Source organism: Ranitomeya variabilis, chromosome 5 (genome assembly GCF_051348905.1).
Source record: "Ranitomeya variabilis isolate aRanVar5 chromosome 5, aRanVar5.hap1, whole genome shotgun sequence".
In the NCBI taxonomy this organism is placed as follows: domain Eukaryota; kingdom Metazoa; phylum Chordata; class Amphibia; order Anura; family Dendrobatidae; genus Ranitomeya; species Ranitomeya variabilis.
The window spans coordinates 628,506,326-628,531,892 of NC_135236.1; the positions used below are offsets into that span (position 1 = coordinate 628,506,326).

General features: G+C 39.4%; 1 protein-coding gene across 28 annotated transcripts in view; it reads left to right on the forward strand.

Moving 5' to 3' along the window:
* LOC143776626 (protocadherin gamma-B1-like) overlaps window positions 1-25,567 on the forward strand; it is a 472,349-nt gene that overhangs the window by 346,801 nt on the left and 99,981 nt on the right. The window contains exon 1 of one of the 28 annotated variants that reach the window (XM_077266180.1): window positions 8,356-10,809. The exons of 26 other annotated variants lie outside the window; for them this stretch is intronic. In XM_077266180.1, the coding sequence (XP_077122295.1) occupies window positions 8,389-10,809 (2,421 nt within the window). In that variant the 5' untranslated portion in view covers window positions 8,356-8,388. Of the gene's footprint in view, window positions 1-8,355; window positions 10,810-13,763; window positions 17,922-25,567 lie in introns of those variants that run through there. One more of the 28 variants, XM_077266185.1, reaches the window with a different exon arrangement.

The following is a 25,567-nucleotide window of genomic DNA, read 5'->3' on the forward strand; positions in this document are numbered from 1 at the left end:
ACCACGATTTTGCTCCCGATGAGCGGGAATAATGAAACGCGTTGTGAGTGTCTCAAGGGAGGACGTCCACTGGTATACCAATGAGGATAATCAAGACACCTCCTTCAAGATGTCTCATGTGATTGTTTCATTTGTTTCTATCTAATACTGGTTTATTTCTTGCAATAGTCATTGTGGTGATACCTTAATGAGTGGTTTAACACTGGATACCATTTGTATTTGTAAATAATACTGGACCATAGTCGCTTCTTATGCAGGTACATGCTGATTTTCCTAAACATATTTACTCACCAGCATATGTGTTTTAACACCGGTTGGTTGGTTAGTAGTGGTGCCAGCAACTCCCTGCATCATCATATTGCCTATTTTATACTAAGAATGGTATACCATACCATCCATGAACTGATAGCATGAACGGAGAGCAGTTGTCTGTTTGATTTATTGGTTAAGGAATGGTGTAGATCCCATTGTTAAAGCATAACAGAACTCAGTATGCCTAATAAAGGATGGTTTGATGTATCCCTGGAATAATATAATAATATAATGTACGTTAGACCATCTCCATAATAAGAGCTTGTTCTCTGGACATTGATCTACTGAGTAGCAAGAAGGAGCTCTGGTCATATTGTTATTCATTTTCTAGAACTTGTGGGTTCACGTATGCACTTTGGGTTTGGTTATATTGATGTTTAAATTTTAGCTATCCATATTAAAAGTTAATTTTTTACCTTTTTGCTATACTAAATTGATTGGTCTTTTGGTTACCACATATCTAAGCTATACTGGTCTTCTTTACCATCTCTGAAAGTAAAACAAAGTTTTAAGAAGCAACTGTATTAGCAATTGTTATATGAGTAGGTTTACCTTTGCTATTATTCTAAATAGCAAATAAGACCACACTTTTACCACTACATGGATAGATATGATTACAGTTTATATCATTTGATATGATTTAGGCTACTCTCATATATCCGGTTTTTGCCGTCGGCGCAATCCGGCGAATTTAAAAAAAAATGGATCCGGTTGCCGCCGGATCCGTTTTTTCCCTATAGACTTGTATTAGCGTCGGATTGCGCTGGATGGTCTTATGTTTCATCCACAGCCAAGAGGCCTATGATCACTCTGGATGAAGTGCAGAGATCTACAGCTGAGGTGTGACAGCCTGTCCATAGGACAACAATCAGTCATACACTGCACAAATCTGGCCTTTATGGAAGAGTGACAAGAAGAAAGCCATTTCTCAAAGATATCCATAAAAAGTGTTGTTTAAAGTTTGCAACAAGCCACCTGGGAGACACACCAAACATGTGGAAGAAAGTGCTCTGGTCAGATGAAAACAAAATTGAACTTTTTGGCAACAATGCGAAACAATATGTTTGGCGTAAAGGCAACACAGCTCATCACCCTGAACACACCATCCCCACTGTCAAACACGGTGGTGGCAACATCAAGGTTTGGGCCTGCTTTTCTTCAGCAGGGACAGGGAAGATGGTTAAAATTGATGGGAAGATGGATGGAGCCAAATACAGGACCATTCTTGAAGAAAACCTGTTGGAATCTGCAAAAGACCTGAGACTGGGATGGAGATTTGTCTTCCAACAAGACAATGATCCCAAACATAAAGCAAAATCTACAATGGAATGGTTCACAAATAAACGTATCCAGTTGTTAGAATGGCCAAGTCAAAGTCCAGACCTCAATCCAATCAAGAATCTGTGGAAAGAGCTGAAAACTGCTGTTCACAAACGATCTCCATCAAACCTCACTGAGCTCAAGCTGTTTGCCAAGGAAGAATGGGCAAGAGTTTCAGTCTCTTGATGTACAAAACTGATAGAGACATACCCCAAGCGACCTGCAGCTGTAATCGCAGCAAAAGGTGGCGCAACAAAGTATTAAGTTAAAGGGGCTGAATAATATTGCACGCCCCACTTGTTTTTGAATTTCCACAAAAATTTAAAATAACCAATAAATTTTGTTCAACTTTACAATTGTGTCCCACTTGTTGATTCTTCACCAAAAATTTACATTTAAAATAAATATCTAGACACCAGTGGCGCTTGCTATATTGAATTCTTGCAGCAGATAATGATACAGTACCACTTCTCTGTGTCGTATAATAGAAATAAAATTCCAATTAAAATAAATAATCGTATATCTGCGCTAGAAATAATCCCTTTTGTTACCACTAATAGTCAAGGGCACCTCTACTATAATCTATTGAATATTTCACATCCTATATTAAAATTTACCTTATGATACACAGTAAAATCTTCCAATTCTTCTAGCAACCACTGAAATTTTCAGCAGATTGGATCTCTTGTGGCTCAGTTAGCTCCTCCGTTCCTCAGCTCTTCAGTAATTCTCCATGCAGCGAATCTGGGTATTGAACCGGTGTTCTTGAAAGCCGGTGTATTCATGATGAGAGTGCGGGTAGTAAGCCCTGCCCCGGCCGGCGGCAGAACTCACCAAAGCCGTCACTCGTTCCTGTCAGCGTGGAGTAGATGCGTGCTGTAGAAAGTAGCCGCTCGGTTCACTGGCAGTGCAGGACCTTGCGTGACGTCACGGTCACGTGATAACACACGTGACTGGCTATGGATAGTGCAAAGGACCAATTCCATTTACATTTGGTATCATTATGTTTGAAGCATGATATGTGGGAAAAGGTTTAAAAGTTCCAGGGAGTGGAATACTTTCGCACTGTAGGTGTAGTAGTCTCTATGACTTCACTACTTCACTGAGGTATATGACAGAACTCTATATTACCTCTCTTCCATTTTAAGCTATACTTATTTAATGGAAATACAAAGGTGGAATAGTAATTCCAACCACATATAGACATATAAACTATTGTAGATAATTTATTTTTACTGTATGTATTATATATTTTTATTTACTTGGTATAGTAGATGCGATAATTAGTGTTGAGTAATACCCTCCGATATCAAGAAGTATCGGTATCGGATTGGATCGGCCGATATTTAAAAAATATCAGATATCGCCGATACCGATACCCGATACCAATGCAAGTCAATGGGACAAAAATATTGGAATTAAAATAAACCCTTTCTTTCCTTGTAGGTTAATTCTACATGAAGGAAAACAACTAAGAATAATGTAGTATGTATTGGAGGAGGTGGAGGAGACATTAAAGGCATACAGAGACACAGAGACCGTGCAGACAGCCGTGAATGGCGCTGCAAGGCCAAAAAAAGCTCCTCTATGTAATCTATATAGTGTTTTTCCACAATCTAGCAGGATACGGATGGAAAGCCACTAATAGGATAAATTTGAAAAAATGTGTAGCAGGCTGCACTAATTGCAAAAAGGACAATGGAACGGTATGAGGCAGTGACGCACCCTGAGCTGACTACAACCAGCGGTGGCTGCAGACCAGACTACAGAGTGAGCTGCACTCACACGGAGACCGTGCAGACAGCCGTGAACAGCGCTGCAAGGCAACAACAAGGTTCTCACACAGCGGTTGCTAAATTAGCCTGGGTAAAGCACAATGAAGCAAATCGCTATCTCTAAACTGGCCCTCAGTCAGAACACAGCGTCCTGTCCCTAACTGAATTCACAGCAGAGTGAACCCAAAATGGCGGCGGCGACTTTTATGGTGCATCATGACATCATTTCAGCAGCCATTCACAGCCATGCCAGTAGTTACATGCCCACCATGCAGAACAGGATGTGCCCACACTTCTAATTATTCCTCATTGGCTGAATTCTGGCTCTTTGAATTATGGGAACTTCCGATTCCAGTATCCGATATACTGAAAGTATCGGAACACGGTATCGGAATTCCGATACCGCGAATATCGGCCGATACCCGATACTTGCGGTATCGGAATGCTCAGAGTCAACACTAGTGATAATATATTTTAGTATTTCTTTTTTTAAATCATTTGGGAGTTTTTTAGAGATATTTTATATTTTCATACCCTGTAGTTAAATTTAAGAGGCCATTTTTATGGACTTTTACGAACTTAATAAAAAAAGATTGCTATGGAGATCTCCACTGTCTTTTATTAGACCGCTGTTGAAACCTGTGCTCCCTATAGCAGCAACCATATAGAAAAAAGCCTTTAAAAAATTCCTTTATTATTATTTAAAAATTGAAAAATTCAAGAGAAAAATAGTAAAAATGCACCCCTCAGTCCTTAGAGCAGAGGCTAGTGTATATAGATACATACATACATAGGGATTTTAGGAAAAATAATACTCCTGCCATGTCCCAACTAGGACCCTAATTATCTGGTAGCCTTCCTGACAGCGGAGGTTGGCACTCTAGTATTCGATATGGTGCCCCCGCCCCACGTTGGCTGTCCCTTATGTCCCTGTAGGTCCCTGGTCTAGGAAAGTAAATATGTAATCCAACATGCATACCAACCACAATGTCTATGGCACTTGCTAAATTAAATATAGTCTATGTTGCCTCATATGTCATTTAAGCTCTATTTATGTGGATCTCTATTTGTCTTCTAGTTCAAAGTCAATAGAGCAGATTTTTAGTAATGCGAATAATATCTATATTGTCTCAATTAGTCCAACAAAGAAATAATAAAAAAGGGGGGTATAGAAGTATCAGTATCCACAATTACTATATGCCTGTATAATGAGTCGCTAAAGTCAGCAGACTTCAACACACTTAGAAATATGATGCACTTCAGCAGTATGTAGACAATAGAGCTAATATATCAGTGGTAAAATCATATGGTCAGTAAGGTAGACCAGCAGTTAGAATTGACATCTAATTAGACAAAACAAAACAACCCCATTTTGCAATAAATAAATGAGATCACAGTGGATCACTTAGCTTCATCATAGTGATAGTCCCATGTCCCTACACATTTCGCCCCCTACTTATGTCGGCTCATCAGGGGACCAAGGAAATGAGTACACCACAGTGGCCTTCAGATGACCCTAAAGCATCTGAAACAACGGATACTGGAAGCCTGTGCTAGCATTTCTTCTGCAGTGTTGCTACCAGTGTGTCAAGAGTGGGAGAAAAGGGTTGCATTGTCAATCCAAAACAATGGGCAGCACTTTGAACACATTTTATAAGTGGTCATAAACTTGTAAATAACTCATGAAAGAATAAAGTTACGTTAAAACCAAGCACACCATTGTTTTCTTGTGAAATTCTTACTAAGATTGCTGTGTCACATGGCCTTCCTCCCATTGGAAAAAATAAAGTTGGAGCCAAAATGGCCTCCTTCAAATTGGCCGCCATGGTCACCACCCATCCTGAAAAGTTTTCCCCCTCCCATATACTAATGTGCCACAAACAGGAAGTTGACATCACCAACCATTCCCATTTTATTTAGGTGTATCCATATAAATGGCCCACCCTGTATATAGTTATCCACTTTGTTAAATGGATAAATTAGGATTAAACTGTCACTTGTACAATTAAAAAAATATGCTGTAAACAATAACTGTCCAGATGGACAACCAAAATTATTACAAAAAGATTTGGATATTGATATCAGATCAGTAAAATCTTCAAAGCAGTAGCTGTCTTTGATTTAATAAAGTGTAGAAAACTTCTGTGCAGGTAATAGAAATGCAGTTGGACCAGTGAGATGCACCTGAAGATCTATTTCTGATTCCAAGAGTGTAAAATGATTATAATAACCTTTCAATAGATTAATTTGCTTACAGTCTTTTAAAATTTATCTTTTACTGAAGACTGTAATACCTGTTACAACATAGAAATACAGAAGCATTGTGTTAGGGGTGGAGTTCCCGCCTCTGCACAGGGGGAATGTCGAGCCATCTCCGCTGTGGTCTCCCATTCTTCTCCTGCCACAGTGGAGCCTGCTCAGTTCAGACGTCAGTCCCAGTTTTTAGCTCAGCCTGATACTGTGCAAAGGGTTACTGCTGCCTTTCCAGGTTCTGCCATTGTAGCCAGTACGGGTCAGCAGCGAGCAGATGTCTTTGGGACTAAGTCCTGCTTTTCCCCTTCTGAGCATGCCCAGGGTAAGATCTCTCATTGGAGATCAAGGGTCACATGCTCAGGTACTGCAGCAACTCCCATTGGTCCTCTAGGAAGGTCCTGAACCTGTTCAAGTTCTGTGGCAGCTTTCCATTGGTCATTCTGGGAAGGTCCTGAAGTTGCTGCAGCTATAAAAGCTTCTCATGACCGCACGGCCATGCGCTAGTATCAATTCATGTCATGAGTTTACACCATTGTGGTCATACATGTGTGTATTCAGGGCCCCGGCTGAAATAAGCCACTAGAACACCGGCACCTCCGGTGAGGAGATTGTGTGTGTGCATTCAGGGCTCTGGCTGAAATAAGCCACTAGAATACCAGCACCTCCGGTGAGGAGATTGTGTGTATGTGTCTAGGGCCCCGGCTGAAATAAGCCACTAGCATACCGGCTCCTCCTGTGAGGAGATTGTATGAGTGCTTCTTTGACTGCGTGACCACAGACTGCTATCTGCTCGGCAGTTGCTGTGTTCTCCTGAGAGCTAAACAGGACACAGTGCTTTCTTTATAGGTGACTCTGTGAAGTGACAGAGTTCGCTTCTACCACCATATAGTGCCGCCATTTACCAGCAGCAGGTTCTCTCCTGCATGGTGGACCCCGGGCTGTGAACGCACCAAATATCATCTCACCATTTACTCGGTGCATTCCGCCAGCCCCTAACAATATCACGACAGAGAGGATTGCAGTGTCTGGCTACATTTGCACCTGTACTGGTTGGATCTGCTTTGCCTTCCAGTTAGCTGTGCAGGTTTCTCTTGCTCTGTTAGGCTAGGTTCACATTGCGTTAGGGCAATCCGTTTAGCGCTAGCGGATTGCGCTAATGCAATGTTTATTTAGGGGCCGCGTTCAGGGGTCGCATTAATGTCCCCGCTCTCGCAGATCCCCGATCTGCGAGAGCGGGGAACAGACCTCGGGCGCGCCGCGGACGCTGCAAGCAGCGTCCGAGGCGCGTCACGGAAGAATGGCACATCACTAGCGCGAGCCGAAAAAGGCACGCGCTAGTGATGCGCTGCAGGCGAAATTTACATTGCTGTCAATGGGTGCGCTAACGGACCCGTTGCACGGCGTTAATTGCGACATTTTCGCCGTGCAACGCTGTCCGTTAGCGATCACCCACTAACGCAATGTGAACCTAGCCTTATTGTAAGGGTTAAACAGTTCTGTTTGTCTCCTAGAGTTCTGATTACTTCACTCCCCTCTGGTATAAATACTCACCTCTTAGCTTGAGTAGTTGCCAGTGATAGCTTCCTGTAACCTGGTATGGAGCTGGAAGTTTGAGTTATGTGAAGAGAGGTAATCTAGGAGTCATCTCTAGAGATATCTGTTTAGAAGTTTGTTTGAGTGTCTTCCTTACCTTATCTCCTATTTGTTTGCCTCACATTATCCTTCCCCTTTCCTTTTTCTGTAGACTGGGAGTGTGTTGAGTTATTGCTTTTTCTTTTAACCTTATCTGTTTCCCTTTCTGCCTTTGTGTTAGAGCAGGACTAATGTTCCTGCTGTTCCTGACTCACTAGTCATGGTCATTCTCAGTGTATGAAAGGAATAGGAATGTGATTGCCGCACCGCCTGACAGAACCCATCTGGGGATGCTAGGGAGCTTGGGGTTCCGTAGGGCAGGTGTCAGGAGTGCTCCCCTTTAATCTTTCATTAGTGGTAGAGCTCCTCTTTCCTTCTGTCTCAACGCACACTGCCTTGCTTCTAGCAGAAGTGTGATAAGCATTCAGAGACTATAGGCTCCCATGTTAAAATAACAAAAAAATTACATTGTTTTGTTTAGCTTAGTTTTTGTTTTTATTTTTGTAGTTGTCAACTGTATATGAAAGTGTTACCAAGAGTCCTTTCCAACACATGAACTCGTTTTTGGCATTTGCCAGGAGAATGGAGGGGTTAAAAGATACATTTAATCTTCAAGGCTCTTACACCAAATAAACAGAACATAAGTCTGTACATGCTTCGCTTGAAATCTAGAGGAGTAATTATCATACTGGTGTTGTAAAGCATTGTTTTTAACTGGACTTTAGATTTAGGGATTTTTTTTAGATATCATTTATAAACCTTACCCTAATCTCTGTACATATTATTTTCTGAAAATAAATACATAGCCTGTGGAACTATGACATATAAAAAAATCAGTAATATCAGCAAAGAACCTAAGATAAAAATCCTGCAGTTCCTCATATTGGCCTCAGAGCGCCGCTGTTCACCAACAAGGAAAATATTCTGCAAATCCAGAATCGCCTCCATGATGCAGACAGTGTTCAACTGCAAAAAGAAATACACAGCATTTCACACTGGGATGTGCTGGGTACAGGACTCAGAAAGAAGACAGATTATTTTCTGCTGGATTATAAATAGAAGTATTTTTACCATTATAATTCTGGTGAGAAGAAGGATGGCTGGATTACAACTGCAGGAAGGACAATCAGTGCAAGGACTCAGATGGCAAGTAATATTTCCCTTCTTATTTTCCTGGCTGTGTCATTCAGTCTCTGGTCAGATTCATTATTCCATTAATGAAGAATTAAGAAAAGGTTCTATTGTGGGAAATCTAGCAAAGGATCTTGAGTTAAATGTTAAGGATCTCTCCAGAAGGAAATTAAGAATTGTGTCTGGTGTCTCCGATAAATATTTTAGCATAAACCTGGATAATGGAAACCTGTACATTGCTGATAGGATAGACAGGGAGACATTGTGCAGAGCTGCAGCTGATTGTGTCCTTACATTTGATGCAGTGGTGGAAAATCCACTAAATGTTTTCAGTATAAAGATTAATATTCAAGATATAAACGACAATCCTCCTACATTTATTCTTACCACAATTAGAATAGAAATGAGTGAATACACCTCCCCAGGAAGAAGGTTTCTTTTACATAATGCAGAAGATCTGGATGTCGGTGTTAATTCCCTGATAAGCTACAGACTCAGTGAGAACCAGTATTTTGCTCTTGGAGAGAAGGTCAGCACTGATGGCAGTGTATTTCCAGAGCTGATACTAGAGAAACCTCTAGACCGAGAGACACAGAACAAGCATGAACTCATCCTCACAGCTTCTGATGGAGGAAATCCTGTACAGACAGGCACTGACCTAATTAATATCATTATCACTGACTTCAATGATAATTCTCCAGTATTTACACAGGATGTATATAAAGTAAGTGTCAGAGAAAATATACCGGTGAATTCTACAATTCTGCAGGTCAGTGCAAGTGATGAAGATGAAGGAGTCAATGCACAGATCACTTACTCTATTAGAACCACAGCAAGTGATATCCTACAGATTTTTAATATTAATGCCAGAAATGGAGAACTTGTAATCATAGGACATTTAGATTATGAAGTGTCAAGGTTGTATGAAATTTCAGTGCAAGCAGAAGATGGAGGAAGCTTAGCAGCAAAAGCCAAGGTTTTAGTGGAAATCCTTGATATCAATGACAATGCTCCTGAGATATCTATAACCTCATCATCAGATCTTATTCCTGAGGATTCTCCCCTTGGTACTGTGGTGGCACTGATCAAAGTTCATGATCCTGATTCAGGAGAAAATGGTGAAGTCCAATGTATAATAACAGGGGATTTACCTTTTGAGTTAAAATCATCCGCAGGTAATTTTTATAAAATTGTTACAAAAGGTAGTCTAGATAGAGAAAAAATATCATCCTACAACATCACAGTACAAGCATCTGATAAGGGATCTCCAGAAATGATTTCTAGAAAAGTCATTAAGCTTGATGTATCAGATGTTAATGACAATGCTCCACTGTTTGAGAAAATAAGTTACAATGCTTTTTTTCCAGAAAATAATTTACCTGGAGCTTCAATATTTAGTATTCAAGCAAGAGATATAGACAGTGAGGACAATTCAAAGATAACATACTTTTTAATGACTAGGGGTAACAAAGAAGATCCTCTGTCTTCTTCCATTATCTCCATGAATCCTGTAACTGGGGTCATTTATGCTCAACGATCATTTGATTATGAGAAGCATAAAGAATTTAATATTCAAATCATCACCAGAGACAATGGATCTCCATCTCTGAATAGCAGTACAACACTACGAATATGTATAGTAGACCAGAATGATAATTCTCCAGTCATTCTGTACCCATCACCAGAGGTTGATAGCTCAACATTTGAGATGGTTCCTTGGACCTCTGAACAAGGTACTTTAGTATCTAAAGTGGTGGCAGTGGACGCTGACTCTGGACACAATGCCTGGTTGTCTTACTTTTTACAGTCTCCAGAACCATCACTCTTCACCATTGACCAGCACACAGGAGAGATCAGGACATCACGCGGATTTCACGAAAAGGACATCACGAAACATGGAATTGTGGTTCTAGTAAAGGACAATGGGATTCCCTCCCGCTCAGCTTCAGTCACTCTAACCATGGTGATTGCTGATCATTTTCATCAGGTTCTTCCTGAGCTGAGCAGTCAGTCTAACAAAGAAGAATCTCAGTCCAACCTACAATTTTACTTGGTGATCGCCTTGGCACTGATTTCCTTTTTCTTCATGTTAACTGTGATTATTGCAGTTGTTTCCAAATACAAAGAGTCCAGATCTTCTACTTCATTTGGGTCCTTGAGTACAAGTCTTTACCCACAGGTCGATCCCAGGTTTATTTCACAATTCAGCACAGGGACATTACCTCTGCCATATTCCTATGATGTATGTGTAACTCTTGATCCGAGTGAGAGGGAATTTGCTTTCCTTAACTCTCAGCACAACGTCCCTGTAGACAGTCTAATCGATGCTGATGACTCAGTCATTGGAAGTGAAAATATAAAGAACTCTTCACCTGCAGAAACACAGGTATGTATTTTAGTAAATCTATGTCGATATACGTTTTCTTTGGTTTAACATGATTTAATTTCAACTATAAAAAAATTAATGGTTACCTTTATTATAAACAGCTGAGAATAAAGGACAGTATATCTTATTTAAGGTTAACATTTATGTATTACAGCTGTCATGCAATAATATTATGGTCATGAAAAGGGCTGATTAATATAAAGCTATGATGAAACTTTACCACAATGATAAGACTTTTTGTCCAGTCACTTTTGTGCAGACCATTTACTCCTTCTGTATATCATAAATATCTTAGAATTTGGAATGTCTCTTGTAGATACAGAATTTGTATGTGTTAAAGAATATAACTATAAAAATGTCTAAAAGTAAACAGAACTTAACTTCATGGAAACTTTTGAGCTTTTATGGTGTGAATGTGTTCTATAATTTGCCTTAGTGAATTTGTAGAATTGGTGTAACAAATCATAAATCACATATTAAGAATGAGTTGCATGAAATATGTTATAGTGCCCTCATCTAGTATCACTTTGTATTATTTTATTTGTCAACCATATACAGAGAAAAAACATTTTGCTTGATTCAGTGGTCACATCATTTTTCAGGAGCCTGGTTCAGTGGCCACATCAATATTCTAACTGCCGGCATTCTCGGCTCAACTTATGATTAGATGACCTGACTCAGCATCATTGGTGCGGCATGATGTACAAATGATTTTGCATCAAGCTGACAGATTATTGAGGATGTTAATCTTAGGTAATTAGCAGAATGGAGGGCAGACAGAGACAAGGGAGGAGACGTAGGGTGGTGCTGAAGCATGGAGCACTTTGTAGGTGAGATTGATGAGTTTATATTGATCTCTGTATCAGATGGGCCACCAGTGCAATGACTGGCACAGGGTAGAGGTATCGGTGTAGTCTTTGGAAAGGAATATGATCTTGGCTGCATTAAGGACAGATTAGAGAAGCGTAGAAGCGCAGTAGCGCGAAACGGCCGTCGTCGCTCTCACTTTCCTTCTCCCATTCTCCCGTTAAAGATGTTTAAATCTTTAAAATAAATCCTGGATTTTACAGGATGTTGAGTGTCATCCATCTTTCTTTTCTTATGGACTAAAGTTGTATTTACCAGAATGGAATCATTCGCAAAACTCCTTACTGTCCCAAAGTGAACTTCAGAAAAAGTCTGAACTGGTCATGACAATAAGCTACAGCAGCTTGGTCATGAGCAACTTGTGAGAAACCATAGAAAATGTAATACTAGAAATGTCTACAACATCGAACAATGACAATTTGATAACTGAGCAGCAAGGCGACAGTCCATCCTGGTGATTTTACACATCCAGTAACAAGCGATACTTGAGTCTGTTACATGGATGGACAGTGTGGGACACAATTCATAACAACTACGAAGAAGGTGGCATAACAGCAAGCAGTGGGGGAATGTGGGGGGTTAAGTCATGATTTTAGTAACAGAATATTTTTTGGTATTCGATTGTACAAAAACACTTTGCTAGTGGTGCTAGGCCTTTACTGTATTGTGCACAATGTACTATTACTTGTTCACTTGGGGTAGGCTTAAGGTACCTTCACACTAAGCGACGCTGCAGCGATACAGACAACGATGCCGATCGCTGCAGCGCCGCTGTTTAGTCGTTGTGTGGTCGCTGGAGAGCTGTCACACGGATGGCTCTCCAGCGACCAACGATGCCGAAGTCCCCTGGTAACCAGGGTAAACATCGGGTTACTAAGCGCAGGGCCACGCTTAGTAACCCGATGTTTACCCTGGTTACCATTGTAAAAGTAAAAAAAAAAAACACATACTCACATTCCGGTGCCCGGCGTCCGCTTCCCTGCACTCCTCCTGCATCCTGTGTCAGCGCCGAACATCTCCGGCATCTCCCACAGAGCAGAGCGGTGACGTCACCGCTCTGCTTTACGGCCGGCACTTACACAAGATGCAGGAGGAGTGCAGGGAAGCGGACGCCGGGCACCGGAATGTGAGTATGTGGGGGTTTTTTTTAACTTTTACAATGGTAACCAGGGTAAACATCGGGTTACTAAGCGCCGCACTGCGCTTAGTAACCCGATGTTTACCCTGGTTACCAGTGAAGACATCGCTGGATCGGTGTCACACACACCGATTCAGCGATGTCAGCGGGAGATCCAGCGACGAAATAAAGTTCTGGACTTTCAGCAACGACCAGCGATCTCACAGCGGGATCCTGATCGCTGCTGCGTGTCAAACACAACGATATCGCTATCCAGTACGCTGCAACGTCATGGATCGCTATCGTTATCGTTGTAAAGTCGCTTAGTGTGAAGGTACCTTTAAATGATACCAATGTCACAATTGTATTTTAATAGGAGATCCTTACAAGCCCACTAGAACTACGTTATACTACTAACAATTGCTATCAATATTATTTATTTCCAAATATTTGTTGCAAAGTTTTCATAGTGGTTGGGTGCATTACATGAAGAGACTGCATGAGTTATTGGTGATTCTAGATGGTAGAAGTCAATAATGGAGTCTTGTCCCAGTTACATGTTAGTATTTCACATTGTGGTTTTTGTGCTACAATCCATATAAATCCAACAACACTCCCCAACCCAACACTACACATCACCCCAATAACAGAGCATTTCTATGCTGCTTTTATCTGTGTGATGGAGAAAATGAGCAAACTAATGACGTGACATGCTACTTACGCCAGACAAAAAGTCTAAAAATTATACCTGTTAAATGACAATATGGCTAATCTTTGTGTGGATCAGCTAAAAATAAAACAGATTACCAAAAAAATCCAAAGCCAAAAAATTAGGTTCAACCTTAAATTTCTGACACGTGTAAAGTTTGGAGTTTAATCAGACCAATACTCCTACAAAGACATTGGAATCTGACATGATTGCAAATGTTTGCTGGTGGCTTTTAATGATATAATAACAATGTAAAGTATTTTCTGAATGTTCTAAAACTCTGTTTTACCTCCATATTACCATAAACAGAGTAGATAAGGACTATGAATGACTATAAGCAAGTCACAACAAGTATATCAAGTGCCTACCAGTTGGAAAACTGAGTTGTATTATGAGGTATTGTAATGAAGAATGTCCTATGCTTTGAGTCCTTTACCCCTTACATAAACGTATTCCAAATGTTATATATTGTCCATCTAAATACATAAACACTAGAGATGAGCAAATATATATGCAGTACCTTGGTTCTGTGGCCACATCCATATTCAGGAGCCTGGTTCAGTAGCCACATTAGGATTCTAACTGCCGGCATTCTCGGCTCCTCTTTTGATTAGATGACATGACACAACGTCATTGGCGTGGCATGATGTACAAATGATATTGCGTCAAGCTGACTAATCAGAAGAGGAACCAGGGATGATGTCAGGTAGGAGGTGATTTGCAGGGCTCCCATCTATCAGCCATGGAATTCTGATCTACCCACTTGACCAGTATCTTGCATATTGATTCGCTCATCTCTAATATACTCACAATATATAGACATGGAGGAAGAGCATAAAGAGAGTAGAATGGGGCACACTCTGTGTTTCCTTGAATGCAGCTGGGTGACTGGGCAAACATTAAGGATAGTGATTTCTCCATAATGACTGGCTAAACTTTTGCTAAGATATAATTTAATAGGATACAGTTTAAATAGGGATAGACTATATGACTTTAATTCACAACCTCAATGACCTACAGGGAAATGAGTAAAACTGGATGTTAACATACTTAAAACTTCTTAGCAAAATTACAAACTAGATCAATAAAAATCAATTTATGTAACTTGGGGAAACTTTTAGTTTTACTATTTATTTAGTCAAAATCTAATACAATATAACTGAACGATGAAAATATTTTAAAATAATTAAAGTTGGTCTTACTTTACCAAAAATGTGTGCAAAATGTTGAGAAAGGAAGTTGCCATTTATTCTATAGACATAGTCATCGTGAAATACCTGCACACTATTGTTTTATGGTTTGTTATTGTCTTCTAATTTCATAGTTTGTAATAGAATATTTCCTTATAGTGTTCATCATGCAAATTTAATTTCCCTTTTGGTTTTTTAATACATAAAGCAGTTTCAGTTCAATTAGTTTCATGAGCGCTATTGAGTTATACCTGGTTAAATACTTCTGATTTAAAAATCAATAATTTATTAACAAACCAAGTGATGTAAAGTCAATATACGGTAGATATCTTTGAAGGGATGTTCCATAATAAGTGATCTAACTAACTGCAAGTGCTATGTGTTACTTTTATATGTGACAAAATCACATTTAACCTCCTTATCCAGATCATTTTATTTATTTTTAGCAACCACTGGTTGTACCACTGTACCTTGCAAAAAAATAGAACTTCTAAAATGCCAAAACTTTAAAACTTTTTTAATGTAAAAGTCTTTCCATAACCAATTAACTTCCCTAGTAGAAAAGAAGCAGTCCCTGATGTTGCAATTCCCCATATTGGCCTCAGAGCGCCGCTGTTCACCTATAAAGAAAATATTCAGTAAATCCAGAATCGCCTCCATGATGCAGACAGTGTTCAACTGCAAGAAGAAATACACAGCATTTTACACTGGGATGTGCCGGGTACAGGACTCATAAAGAAGACGGATTATTTTCTGCTGGATTATAAATATAAGAAGGATTTCTACCATTATATTTCTGGTGAGAAGAAAGATGGCTGGATTACAGCTGCAGAAAGGACAATCAGTGCAAGGACTCAGATGGCAAGTAATATTTCCCTTCTTATTTTCCTGGCTGTGTCATTCAGTCTCTGGTCAGATTCATTATTCCATTAATGAAGAATTAAGAAAAGGTTCTATTGTGGGAAATCTAGCAAAGGATCTTGAATTAAATGTTAAGGATCTATCCAAAAGGAAATTGCACATTGTGACTGGAGTTGCTGAGAAATATTTTAATATAAATCTGGATAATGGAAACCTGTACATTGCTGATAGGATAGACAGGGAGACATTGTGTGAAGCTGCAGCTGATTGTGTCCTTACATTTGATGTTGTGGTGGAAAATCCACTAAATGTCTTTATCATAAAGATCAATATTCAGGATATTAATGACAATCCTCCTACATTTATGGCTGATACAATCAGAATAGAAATGAGTGAATCTACCTCCCCAGGAAGAAGGTTTCTTTTACATAATGCAGAAGATCTGGATGTCGGTGTTAATTCCCTGATAAGCTACAGCCTCAGTGAGAACCAGTATTTTGCTCTTGGAGAGAAGGTCAGCACTGATGGCAGTGTATTTCCAGAGCTGATACTAGAGAAACCTCTAGACCGAGAGACACAGAACAAGCATGAACTCATCCTCACAGCTTCTGATGGAGGAAATCCTGTACAGACAGGCACTGCCCTAATTAATATCATTATCACTGACTTCAATGATAATTCTCCAGTATTTACACAGGATGTATATAAAGTAAGTGTCAGAGAAAATATACCGGTGAATTCTACAATTCTGCAGGTCAGTGCAAGTGATGAAGATGAAGGAGTCAATGCACAGATCACTTACTCATTTAGAACCAAGGCACAAAATGTTCTTCAGACTTTTGTCATCAACTCGAAAAATGGAGAAATTAAAACAAAAGGACAATTAGACTATGAAGGGTCAAAGCTTTATGAAATTTTGATGCAAGCTGAAGATGGAGGAGGTCTAGCAGCCGGAGCCAAGGTTTTAATAGAAATAACAGATGAAAATGACAATGCTCCTGAGATATCTATAACCTCATCATCAGATCTTATTCCTGAGGATTCTGCCCCTGGTACTGTGGTGGCATTAATCAAAGTTCATGACCGTGACTCTGGAGAAAATGGTGAAGTTCAATGTATAATAATTGGGGATTTTCCCTTTGAACTAATGTCATCCACAATAAATTTTTATAAAATTGTTACAAAAAATAGTTTAGATAGAGAAAAAATATCATCCTACAACATCACAATACAAGCATCTGATAAAGGTTCCCCTGAAAAGTCTTCTATAAAGGTTATTAGGCTTGATGTATCAGATGTCAATGACAATGCTCCAGTGTTTGAGAATTTAGGTTACACTGCATTTATACCAGAAAATAATTCTCCAGGAGCTTCAATATTTAGTGTTCAAGCAAGAGATCTGGACAGTGAAGACAATGCAAAGATAACTTATTCTATTATGATTAAAGGTAAAAAAGAAGATCCCCTGTCTTCCTCCATCTCCATGAATCCAGTCACTGGGGTCATTTATGCACAAAGATCATTTGATTATGAGAAGCATAGAGAATTTAACATCCAAATCATCGCCAGAGACAATGGATCTCCATCTCTGAACAGCAGTACAACACTAAGAATATGTATAGTAGACCAGAATGATAATTCTCCTGTCATTCTGTACCCATCACAAGAAACTGACAGCTCAACATTTGAGATGGTTCCTTGGGCCTCTGAACAAGGCTCTTTAGTATCTAAGGTGGTGGCAGTGGATGCTGACTCTGGACACAGTGCCTGGTTGTCTTACTTTTTACAGTCTCCGGAACCATCACTCTTCACCATTGACCAGCACACAGGAGAAATCAGGACATCACGTGGATTTCATGATAAGGACATCATGAAACATGGAATTGTGGTTCTAGTAAAGGACAATGGGATTCCCTCCCGCTCAGCTTCAGTCACCCTAACCATGGTGATTGCTGATCATTTTCATCAGGTTCTTCCGGAGCTGAGCAGTCAGTCTAACAAAGAAGAATCTCAGTCCAACCTACAATTCTACTTGGTGATTGCCTTGGCACTGATTTCATTTTTCTTCATGTTGACTGTGATTATTGCAGTTGTTTGCAAATACAAAGAGTCAAAATATTCTACTTCATTTGGGTCCTTAGGTACAAGTCTGTACCCACAGGTTGATCCCAGGTTTATTTCACAATTTAACCCTGGAACATTACCTCTGCCATATTCCTATGATGTTTGTGTAACTCTGGATCCAAGTGAGCAGGAATTTGCTTTCCTTAAACCTCAACAAAATGTTCCTGTGGACAGTCTAATAGATGCCGATGACTCCGCAATTGGAAGTGAGAGTTTAAATAACTCTTTGGCTGTAGAAACACAGGTATGTATTTAAATATGTAAAACAACATACTTTGTATTGATATATTTTTCTTATTTTTAATTTAACATGATCTAAGCAGTAACAATTAAAGTTATGAATAAACTTTGTTTTATCTAATAGACAAAATTATCCATATTCTAACTAGTTTCCCATATTAGATTTATTCTAAATCTTATTTTATACTATGGCTCATGTGTTAAGCTGTTACCTAAAAACATTAATAATATGGCTGCAATGTGGGTGGAATAATATAAAGCTATAGGGAAAAATTTCTACCAAGATAAGACTTCTTATCATGTCATGTGTTATGTAAGCCTTGCCTAAATGGTCTTTATCTGTGAATTAGATATTTATCAGAAGTGATATGTCTACAAGTTAAAATATTTAAATATATATATATATTTTAAAAAAGTCAATGCAACTTTAAAATGGGCAATTGAGATTTTAAACAAAAAGAACTGATGAGCTATAAACCCCTTTACCCCCGAGGGTGGTTTGCACGTTAATGACCGGGCCAATTTTTACAATTCTGACCACTGTCCATTTATGAGGTAATAACTCTGGAACGCTTCCATGGATCCCGGTGATTCTGACATTGTTTTCTCGTGACATATTGTACTTCACGTTAGTGGTAAAATTTATTTGATATGACTTGTGTTTATTTGTGAAAAAAATGGAAATTTGGCAAAAAAATTTAAAATTTTGCAATTTTCCAACTTTGAAATCGCATGCCCTTAAATCACACAGATAAGTCACAAAATACTTAATAAGCCACATTTCACACATGTCTACTTTACATCAACACAATTTTGGAACCAACATTTTTTTTGTTAGGAAGTTATAAGGGTTAAATTTAAACAGCGATTTCTTATTTTTACGACACCATTTTTTAGGGGGACCACATCACATTTGAAGTCACTTTGAGGGGTCTATATGATAGAAAATACCCAAAAGTGACACCATTCTAAAAACTGAACCCCTCGTGGTGCTCAAAACCACATTCAAGAAGTTTATTAACCCTTCTGGTTTCACAGGAATTTTTTAAATGTTTGAAAAAAAAAGAACATTTAACTTTTTTCCACTTTTTTTATTTTCCCATGGGTAACAGGAGAAATTGGACCCCAAAAGTTATTGTGCAATTTGTACTGAGTACGCTGATACCCCATATGTGGGGGGAAACTGCTCGGGCACATGACAGAGCTCGGAAGGGAAATAGCGCCATTTGACTTTTTCAACGCAAAATTGGCTGGAATTGAGATCGAACGCCATGTTGCGTTTGGAGGGCCCCTGATGTGACTAAACAGTGGAAACCCCACACAAGTGACCCCATTTTGGAAACTAGACCCCCAGGAACTTTAGATGTATGGTAAGAACTTTGAACCCCCAGGTGTTTCACTAAAGTTTATAATGCCCTTGCGTGAAAATAAAATAAACATATTTTTTCCACAAACATGATCTTTTAGTCCCCAATTTTTTATTTTCCCAAGGGTAACAGGAGAAATTTGGACCCCAAAAGTTGTCCAATTTCTCCTGAGTATGCTGATACCCGATATGCGGGAGAAATTACTAGCTTGGAAGGGAAGTAGTGATGTTTTGAAATGCAGACTTTGATGGAATGGTCTGCGGGCGTCCTGTCACATTTGGAGAGCCCTTGATGTGAGTAAACAGTGGAAACCCCACACAAGTGACCCTATTTTGGAAACTAGATCCCCAGGGAAGTTATCTAGATGTGTGATGAGCACTTTGAAACCCCAAATGCTGCACAGAAGTTTATAACGTAGAGTCATAAAAAAAATCATATTTTTTCCACAAAATAATTTTTTTGCCCCCAATTTGTTTTCCCAAGGGTAACAGAAGAAATTGAACCCCAAAAATTATTGTGCAATTTGTCCTGAGTACGCCGATACCCCATATGTGGGGGTAAACCACTGTTTGGGCACATGGCAGAGCTCAGAAGGGAAGGAGCGCCAGATTTTACTGTTATGATTTGCAGGTGTCACTGGGAGAGCCCATGAGGTGCCAAAACAGCAGAATCCCCCATAAGTGACCCCATTTTACGAATTACACCTCTCAATGAATTCATCTAGGGGTGCAGTGAATTTTATATCATTGGGCAGCCATGCGGAGAGACTCAGAAGAAATGGAGCACTATTTGCCTATTCAAGTGAATGGGTCTGTGCACATGTCAGTGTGTTTCCATGGACCGTGTGTCTGTGGGCAAAAAACACTGACACGTCTGTTTTTTAATGTCAGCACGGGCCACAAAACATCCAGCACACGTGCATACGCATACCACACATGGGTGTCATCCATGTGACAGACATTGTTGCCGGTGAAGAAGAGTTACAGTAAGTGCTGTTCCCTGGCGCCGGGTGCTGAGCACGGCACTCATCATTCTCCCCTGTTCTGCCGATGATCGGCACAAGCAGGCGAGAATGATTACGCTTTTTATTGCAAAAAATTGTTTTTGCATCACCATATTTTGAGAGCTATAATTTTTCCATATTTTGGCCCACAGAGACATGTGAGGTCTTTTTTGTGGGACGAGTTGACATTCTTATTGGTACCATTTTCCGGCACATGACATTTTTGATCACTTTTTATTCTGATTTTTGGGAGGCAGAATGAACAAAAACCAGCAATTCATGTGTTTCTTTTTGGGGGGGCGTTTATACCATTCTGGGTGTGGCAAAAATGATAGAGCAGTTTTATTCTTCGGGTTAGTATGATTACAGCAATACCTCATTTATATCATTTCTGTATGTTTTGGTGCTTTTATACAATAAAAACTATTTTATATAAAAAATGATTATTTTTGCATCACTTTATTCTGAGAGCTATAACTTTTTTATTTTTCTGGTAATGGAGCTGTATGGTGGCTTGTTTTTTGCGGGACAAGATTACATTTTCAGCAGTATGATAATTTATATCCATCTTTCTGATCGCGTGTTATTCCACTTTTTATTCGGCGGTAAGATGATAAAGCATTGTTTTTTGCCTTGCTTTTTTTCTTATGGTGTTCATTAAAGGGGTTAACTAGTGGGACAGTTTTATAGCTCAGCTCATTACGGGTGTGGTGATACCAAAGATGTGTACTTTTATTGCTTAATTTTTTTTCATTCAAATATTTATTTATTTATTGATAGAATAAATATTGATTTTTTTATTATTATTTTTTATTATTTTTTTAAAATATTTTTACAATTATTTTAAAAAAATGTTTTTACTTCATTCTTTGTTTCACACTTTGTCCCACTTTGGGACAATCATTTTGTGCAGGCTGATCGCTTCTATAGCATGCATATGAAGCAGCATCTGCATGCTATAGAAGCTGTCAGAGCTGCAATCTCTGCACAATTACCTACGATATGATACGATACACTTTATTGATCATATCTTATCATGCACTGCGCATGACAGGAAGTTCCTCAGCTCTGGAGACCCGGATGTCGTCATGATGACATTGGGTCTCCATGGCAGCGATCGGGACCCCGCATCATTCCGTGGGTTCTCTGATCCAAAGGCAGAGGGGCTGTCAGCCCTTGATCTGCTCCTGGAATACTGTGATCGTGTTCGATCGCAGCATTTTGGGGTTAAAGTGCCAGGTGTCAGCTGTGAGAGTCAGCTGACACCCAGCCGCGATCGGCCGCCACCACCCGTGTGCGCGGCCGATCGCAATGACGTACTATTCCATCCATGGGAAGTAAAGCCCAGGTCGCATGGACAGAATAGTACGTCTGATGGCAGAGAGGGGTTAAAGTGTGTTTTTTTAATAAGTCCATACATAATCAGCTTTATACAATAGATAGGGTATGTATTAAATTACATACTCCCTTCCTTGCCATTCATTCATTTTTTAATTCATTTATTTCACCATCTATCAATAAAACAAATTCAGTGAATTATTTTACCTTCATCTTTTTTCACCTCATCAGCCTTTTTATTCAGTTGTACCATGGCCGTACACTATATATAGAAGCTGCAAGAAGGGGGCAGTAACCCTGATGAAGAAGGCCGTTTTTTGCCTTTGAAACGCGTTGGTTTTTGGCCCCAGCAAGGCTCCGTAGCCTAGGTCAGTGATGTCACAAGCTGTTTACGATGCCGGCCATACTCCAGCTGAGCATCCGGGAACGCCACCGGCCGGGGCGTCTCTGGCTCTGCATGGCACATTGCACACCCCTTCTGTATACCAGAGAGCTGAAACCTTCATTCCTCCACATTAACCCTGGTGGTTTAACCCTTCACACAGAGGCTAGCTGAGGTAAGGAACTTCACACCTATCTTACTAGTAGTATTTTGCCCTACATATATTTTGTTTCTCTCAGCAGGTACTACCTTTCATGTGCATAGCATACTAATTAGCACTTGGTTTCATAGGTCACTGCAGGTTGTACCCTATTTTTTCCTTTTTTTGCAGGAATTAGCTCTAAGTAGCACAACATGCTAACTGGTATTGGTCCCTGGAATGCACCTTTATAATATGTTTTGCAATTATTGATTAATTCCCGCACCAGATTAAAATAGCTGGGTTTTATCAAATTTATTACTATCTAATTTAATTTCCTCTTAGCGCGGTACCGTCCTTTATTTATTTATCAGTACGTTTATTCTGACAGGGCAGGCACAACCTCTGTCTTGGTACCAGCAGCTCCCATATTCTGTCTTTTGGTTAGCGCCAGTGTATTTTTATCTATTCAAGGAATTAAAAAAAAATTTATTTGAGATTTTCCTGATTCTTTTAATTCTATTTTCAGTATATAATTATAGGGACAAATGTTTTTCCTACGCTTTTCTTAACAACATTCAGAGGTATGTTGAACAGCAGCCATGGGTTCACTTAGTTTGAAGATAACTCATTAACCTCTACGGGAAAATGTATAAGGCATGCCCTGTGACCTGTGCAGAGGACACTATGCAGAGTGGAGGAGGATGTGAAGTGTTATTAGCACTTATTTGTGAAAGATAGATCATTTGTTATGTATATTTAGTTGTTGATTCTTATTGTAATCTTGCTTGCCATAATCAAGAGATAACTGTTATGAAATAATGTTTTAGAAAAGGAATTGTCAGTGTATTGTGAGGTTCATTGGCCAGAATGAAAATATAAAAATTCACAATTAATACTTAATTAAAAAGTTTACATGGAGAATAAGATAAAGCATGGCAATTTTTGGTTTAAATATTAGGTCATTTTCTGAATATACTTTCCCTTACGCAATCATTTTACTAAAAAAATAATGTTTTTTTGTAATTTTATTAGTGTAGGGCTTCATATCTATCAGCGGTGGGTCAGAAATTCTGTTGTGCGGTAGTGGTAAAAAATGGATCACGGTGGGGAGACTAGAAATCCTTTGTTGATATGAGAAACCTATTAAATACAAATGTAGCAACATTTAACTTGAAGTTTTAAGTAATATGATGGGTAAATTCATGATAACAGAGATAGTTTTATAAATGGGACTAGACTTTTAGGTTGGGTGGCGATGGGAGTGGATTGGTGGCGGTGAGTAGTGATGGAGGGGCCATAGAGGTGAAAAGTAAGGTAAGTATAAGGTTTTTTTAACCTTTTTATTGCCATTTAAGGGTCAGGGAATGGCAGCCAGTGGACATCATTTTGCTGAATCCACGTGGAAGTGAATTACAAAAGAATAAAAAAAATTCTAAATTTAAAGTAGATTCAATTTCACTAGACTAATCATTATCGAAGATTTAATTTTCTATCAATGAAGTTAATTACCAAATATCTATTACAAAGTTTTCATAAGGATTTTAAACAAAGTGCTGTAATAAATATAGAATATCAGTTATTTGTGATTGTAGAGTCAGCACAGAATGACGGTTCATGAAAGTACCAAGTACAGGCGTCAGTACACCGTATTGTGGCCAATCATTTAAGTGTACCTTCTCATCTTCACACCTACCTCTTCTTTGATTGACAGCTCTGACTTCATAGAACCAGAAAAAGGCAGAGATAGAGGGAAAACAAGCAGGTGGGAAGGTGCACTAAAATGTTTGGCCCAAGCACCTGTACTTACCGTATTTTTCAGACCATAAGACCTACTTTTTTCCCCAAAAAATTTTGGGGAAAATGGGGGTGAGTCTTATGGTTGGAATATACTTACAAATACTATGGCGGCGATCTCGGTCCGGCACTGCAGGGTGATGCAGCCTCCCTTCTCAGGCTGGTGTGGCTGTGGGGCAGCAGCGGTGGTGCTCCACTGTGGGGCAGCGGCCGTGGTAATGCCCTGTTTGGCGGCGGGGGTCCGCTGGCATTTTGTGATAGCCCGGAGGCCCCTCGCAGATCCAGTGCTGCGATGCGGTGGCATCTGGGAAAATGGCCACCGAGGTGGTGCATGCTCAAATTCAGATCTCGGCAAACACCGCTGCCACCCCATAGAGGAGAACAGAGCACCACCACCGCCACCCCACAGAGGAGCACCACAGAGCAGCACCACCACCACACCAGTCTGGGATGGGATTTCCAGGAGGTCACCGCACCAGCCTGGACCACCAAACAACCCCTGTGACCACTCCTCCACCTGTGCCGAACCCCCCAGAAAGCTGAATTCAGACAGTAAGATGGACCCCCATTTGACATATTATATTTTTTCCTATTTTCCTTCTGAAAACTTTGGGTGTGTCTTATGGTCTGGTGCATCTTATAACCTGAAAAATACGGCAGTTTGAACAGTCATTTTGTGGTGACAGAGAAATAGATGCTGCAAACCGAAGATGAATCCCCAAGTGTTGAAAATTGAGAGTCTATAGCGGGGGGGTGCCTAGGGGGAGAGGGCTGCTGGATGAGGCCTCATGCACATGTGTGGGCTTTTACATTGAAGCTTGTGCACCCAAACCCATACAGATCGGACAATACTCCATATTCCACATATGTGTTTGGGTTAAAAAGGCCTAATTAACTTACAACTGGAAATTTCTGAATTCTTACTGGATGAGATTGAACCTGTCCTCTTCTAGCTATAAGCTAAGCAACTTTAAGATGTTGTAATAGTACTGTGATTATGTATGTTCATTGAGCTACACCTGGTGATCTTACAGCATTTAGGTATCATATGTTGTGTGCTTTAAGATATATTTTGACTTTATAATCATAACACATTAAAATTTAAAGTGGAACACAACCTAAGGGACTAACATTAGTGATGACTGAGAGCAGCCCTATATAGAAACATTAAAGTCTAACATGTTTATGAAGTAAATTGTAAACAAGTGTTAATAAGGTGATAGAGTCATCTTCATAATTGTCTGTCATAGAGATATATCTATCTACTAATATTAGTTTTACATAAGTAGAAATATAATAGGATTATACCACTTTATACTGCAGATCAGATTTTTTTTGTTTTACTATAAATATTTGTACCAATATTATTTCCTTAAGTTTCCTTATGAAAAATTATGTAATTCTAAAATAGCAAAACCTATAAAAGTATTTCCATAATAAATATACTTCTTTTAAATTCCTATATGCAAAATTTAAGAAGTATTTGCTAAGAAAGAAATCTAAATCACTGACTCTGCAGTTCCCCATATTGGCCTCAGAGCGCCGCTGTTCACCAATAAGGAAAATATTCTGCAAATCCAGAATCGCCTCCATGATGCAGACAGTGTTCAACTGCAAGAAGAAA